Below are 5,000 nucleotides of genomic sequence, written 5' to 3'. Positions count from 1 at the left end.
TCAAGACTACTAGTCATTTTATATATTGACTGTTGTCAAGACCATTTCAAAGATTTGTGTCATCAGTGACAAAAGCAAGAGAGAGAAAAAAAGGCTTAAGTATAAATTTTGAGAGCTTGAATTAGTTCCATGGCCTTGATTTATGTTCCATGGCCTTGATTTATGTTACAACTTCTTTTATAAACGTATACCTCGAGTAAATGATGATATCTTGCCTCAAAGATTTTTTCATCCAACTCAATCGATGTGACGACCACTGGTCACTTAAAGTACAACTCTTGGATTACCCTCAATCAAAGAAAATTAAGGGGGAAAATTAACTACTGCATTGAAAGCTTCTAGATATTCTTTATTCATCAGATTGAAATTCGCTGGAAATTGAGACATTACCATTTTGTTCGACCGTACGAATCTCCTCTTCAGATCCAGTCCAGATCATGCTTGAAGAACTTAAACAGCTTTATGGAGACATGTCAATAAAATTGTAATACATATTCCTATGTACTTTTTCTAGTCCTTCTACTACCAAGGGGTTATGCACAGCTGGATAGCATAAGCTGGTAAAAACAGAATAAAAGGATATTTACCTCGCCCGGTTTGGGAGGGGTTCCTTGTCTTTGGCTCCATCGCTTCCCGAGGGGTCGTATGTCGCTGGATATGATCGTCCGTGGTCAGGGTAGAAATATATGTACAGTCACGAACAAAAGTTTTGTCCCACACTACAATTCTCACAACGCCAATATGTTTTTTTTTTTTTTTAATGCATGATATATTTTCCTATGCAGCGTTTAACTTACAGTTAGGTCATTTTCTTGAATGGGTAAACAAAGTTGTCAGACAAAGAATATAATTTTTGTATAATAAGCTCTGTGTAGTCCAAGAAATTTGCCTGTGACTGTACCCTCTGACCCGTGAGGGGTAAAGGACCCAAACACGGGTGTTCAGTTGCCCATTGGCCAAGAAAAGCAACTTCAAGTCTTCTCGTCCACCATATGGTGCATTCCTCGTGTCTAAAGTGAACCTCATGTCACGGGAAGACACTCCATATTGAGTCAAATACAAATGATCCTTAAGTTCTTGAGTTGACTTTTGAACTCGAGGTAACTTCAGGGAGTAGCTTAAGGACGAAGTAGAAATAGTTAACTGAAGCTCAGCTGGGTCCAAAACCATCATCTTTGCTTTATAAGTTCGGACATCGTGGACAAATAGCAAAGCTATCAAAAGTCGTCCATGCTATTTTGATATTGAGTTAAGACTGTCATTTGCTCCTGTACTTGCTAACTACCGTCTAGCAACTGTCCTTGTTCCTTGTCAGTGTATCATCTCATTGGCATAAGCAACCTGCAGTTAAACCAGGCCGTGGAGTTAGTTGCTCCTTTAGTTATGAACAGTGTGGTTTATCATTTTGGACTTAACATATATAGTGATTATGTAATCGTGTATCTAGTTCTCCCCTTTTTCATGGTTCATGTGCAGGGTTGCATGAGAGGTGATTACATTAGTGGCAGCGGTGGGATCAAAGCCGGGTCCACATACTGTAAGAAGTTCATACTAACTTATCAGTAGAAGCAGCGCTGAAAATTAATTTTCGTACCGTGTCACAAGATAATTTCTCGACCCTAAACACTGGAGATGTAGATCCTGCAGTCAGGGGAGAGGTACTATGTATAAAATTATTCGGCCTTGATAAGAAAGAAAAGAAATATGTGAAAAGGACAAATGAGATGGGGGTTTTTCTGTCAGCCAAGACAAAATGAGAAAGCTGAACTGCAGTATCGGGGAAACTGATTTCTTGTATGTCATCATGCTAGAAAACGAACAAATCTTCGTGCTAGAAAGCCAAGATGTCTTCCAACTTGGATGCCAAGAAGGTTTTGAATCTGGACGAAGAACGAAAACGACAATACCAGTGGGAAACCAAACAGTGTGAAACATATACATTTTCCTACGTGGCGGATTCTAAAGCAAACAAACAATAGAGAATAGAAGGCACAATAAAACAAATGGAATAAATCTAAAATAATATATTCTAATAGATATATTGATTTACATTGTCCTTAAGCATAAATAAAAATTAAACTAGATTCTGTGACTTTTGTATGAGAATAAGCCCACTCAAAACCTATGATTAGTTCTTCAAACTAATCAGTGATTTCTTTGTCCAAAACTGTATGACAGATAATATATTCCTTGATACATTACATGAAATGAAACTGATGCATAAGTCTTCTGTACAATATATACATACATACATACATACACACATACATACATACATACACACACACATACAGTACATATACATAAGCTGTATCTGTGGGTCGATATGGCATGTCTTTTTGTATATTTCGGCATCTGAACTTATTGAGCAACTAGGTCAATAAACAATGGAACAATACTACATGGCTGATATGATTAATGTGGAACAAAATGAGGACACCATGGCCGGGTCTTTACTATAAAAAGACAGTAACGACAGCCACTAAATCTTAAAATACGAATACTTCTAGGTCATTGATTGTCTAGGTTCGTTTCTGACATCGTTGGGTTGACATGGCCTTCGTCTTTCACTGGATATTGACCCTTACGTTTCTTAAACCCGCCACAGCTCCACCTCTTCCCCTTGTAAGACCAATAGGCGTCGTTCTTCAGGAAGTCGTTGGCTTCGATGACGGTCTGAGGGAGTTCCGCGTGGAGGGATTCTGGGAGGAACGAGGCAGAAATGGCTCCGGTAATGGCTATGGCCGTCACGATCATATACGGGAACCACTTCCGGTACGTGCTCTGAAAGAAACAAACGAGAACTGGAAAACTCACTTCGTGGAAGAACCGAACTCCACGACGATGGGGATTAATTGCGGTCGATCCACACTGGGCCCGGTTCTCGCCAAACGTTGTGAGTTTGAATAGCTAGACGAAGACTTTAGTTACGGTATTCTAGACTTCCCTAGATACATGTCAACATTGTGTCCAACTTTTGAAAAGGTCTACCCCTCTCTTATTTTGTCATTCAGTTTTTTTAGTGTATGACGCAAAGGTATTTTGATATTTGGATATTCGAAAAACAGAAGTTTGTAACCGAAGTCGTTTCTACCCAAACGAACTCACAACGGTTGGCGAGCATCGGCCCAGGGGTAAACAGCCTTGAACCCCGCGAGAACGATTCCGTCGAGCAAGAAGTTCACAATGAACCTAAGAGAAGGGTCTCTTACGCTGTATGCAATATAGGGCGTGGACATCCCTATACTGGAAGATATGATCGACGACAGCCCTGTGCCAACGGATCTGTGCGTGGTCGGGTAGATCTCTGTGCACTGCAGGTAGATGATGAGGAAGCTAGTTGTCACAAAGAGCTTCGAAATGCTGAGCAGAAGCGTCGTCAGCCAAGGGATCTCATCTGAAGGGAGAATAATTTTAATGACAGACTCTTGAAGGATATCTGGGTACCTACTTGGGCTTTGTGTGTGTGTGTGTGTGTGTGTGTGTGTGTGTGTGTGTGTGTGTGTGTGTGTGTGCGTACGCGAAGATGTTTGGGAAGATGTGCAGCTCAAGAATTGGACTAGAAAGCCACAAGAACGCTCACAGACGGCGGGGGCTACAACAACAACAACCATAAGACCTCATCTTTCATCGCCTCATCCTTGGAAGAAATGAAAGTCGTCATCGGCTACAATGGACTGCAATAATAACATAAGTGTGTGTGTGTGTGTGTGTGTGTGTGTGTGTGTGTGTGTGTGTGTGTGTGTGTGTGTGTGTGTGTGTGTGTGTGTGCACTGTTCCTATCCAAATATTCAGAGTGCCGTGGTGGTAAGCTACTTATTTTCTGGCTAACGCCCTACGCTTGATCGTTGTACTAAAGATGGATCCATCATGAATTGGTATAAAGGATATAAGCCCCCTCTCCCACACTCATTCCAACCCCAGCCAATCCAACCCCACCTAACCCAACCCCACCCACAAAAGCAAGAACCGGAAATAACCCCATCAACAAAAGCCCAAGGTCAGTTTGCAGAGTATTCTAATCCTACTCGACACTCCCCGCGATAGCACATCACAAAATATTAGAAAGGCCTTCAGTGGTTATCACACTGGGATATTTTTCCTCCAACCTCCGATTAATCGGCATTATCGCCCACCTCCAGAAAGTTTTCCATCGTAATATCACTATGGCAAACTAATTAGTTTTCTTAAAAAAAAAAAAAAAAAAAAAAAAATATATATATATATATATATATATATATATATATATATATATACCAGAAGACGAAAATGTAGTAGCACATTTAGTAAAATGTTTTAATTACCCACTGTGGTCCTCTTCTGCTGAAGAGGACCACAGTAGTGGTCGAAATATAAAGTTCGTCTGTTTCTTTTGCTTTGTTTCTCCGACAGTGGGTGATTAAAACATATATATATATATATATATATTTACATATCTATGTTTACATATATGCATGCATTTATATATATATATATATATATATATATATATATATATATATATATATATAGTCATTTGATATGCTGGAGGAAAATTATTATCCTCTAGCTCAATGGTTCCCAACCAGTATGCCGCGGCACCAAAGAGTGCCGTGAGATCAACTGAGGGTGCCGCCAAAATTGAGGGCAAAAACAATTTTCGTATTACCGACTCTCTCTGTCATCCATTTTTTGTTCATTAAAGCAGCATTAGTGTAACGATGAGTATTTTCATATTATCCAGGGGCAAAATTTTGGTACACTGATGTTGAATCAACAAAATACTGACAAACTAGAATTTAGATTTTCTAATAAGGATGCCGGGGACTTCTGTAAGGCTTGGTGCCTCAAGCCAGGAAAAGTTTGGGAACCACTGTAGTCTAGGAGCTGCTTAGTGTAGGCCTTATGGTCTCTTGCAGTCTCCTTCATTCTTATGTCCTTATATCAGATTCCTTGCCGAAAGCTGCAGGCTTCAAATTTGGTCCAAAAATCGATGGGAAGATGTCCCGCTGTGATAACAT

The 5,000-nt window shown here is 40.0% G+C and overlaps 1 protein-coding gene across 2 annotated transcripts in view; it reads right to left on the bottom strand.

Moving 5' to 3' along the window:
- Positions 1-2,009: 2,009 nt before the first annotated feature.
- Positions 2,010-5,000, bottom strand: part of LOC143027159 (carcinine transporter-like) — a 48,342-nt gene continuing 45,351 nt past the window's right edge. For both annotated transcript variants that reach the window (XM_076188246.1, XM_076188247.1), the window contains 2 exons: positions 3,213-3,397; positions 2,010-2,784 (listed from right to left, as the gene is read on the bottom strand). In XM_076188246.1, the coding sequence (XP_076044361.1) occupies positions 2,512-2,784; positions 3,213-3,397 (458 nt within the window). In that variant the 3' untranslated portion in view covers positions 2,010-2,511. The remainder of the gene's footprint in view (positions 2,785-3,212; positions 3,398-5,000) is intronic.

The sequence above is a fragment of the Oratosquilla oratoria genome, chromosome 7, assembly GCF_046742065.1.
Source record: "Oratosquilla oratoria isolate Oo_2021 chromosome 7, ASM4674206v1, whole genome shotgun sequence".
Lineage (NCBI taxonomy): Eukaryota > Metazoa > Arthropoda > Malacostraca > Stomatopoda > Squillidae > Oratosquilla > Oratosquilla oratoria.
This window is presented reverse-complemented; position numbering and strand designations above follow the sequence as displayed.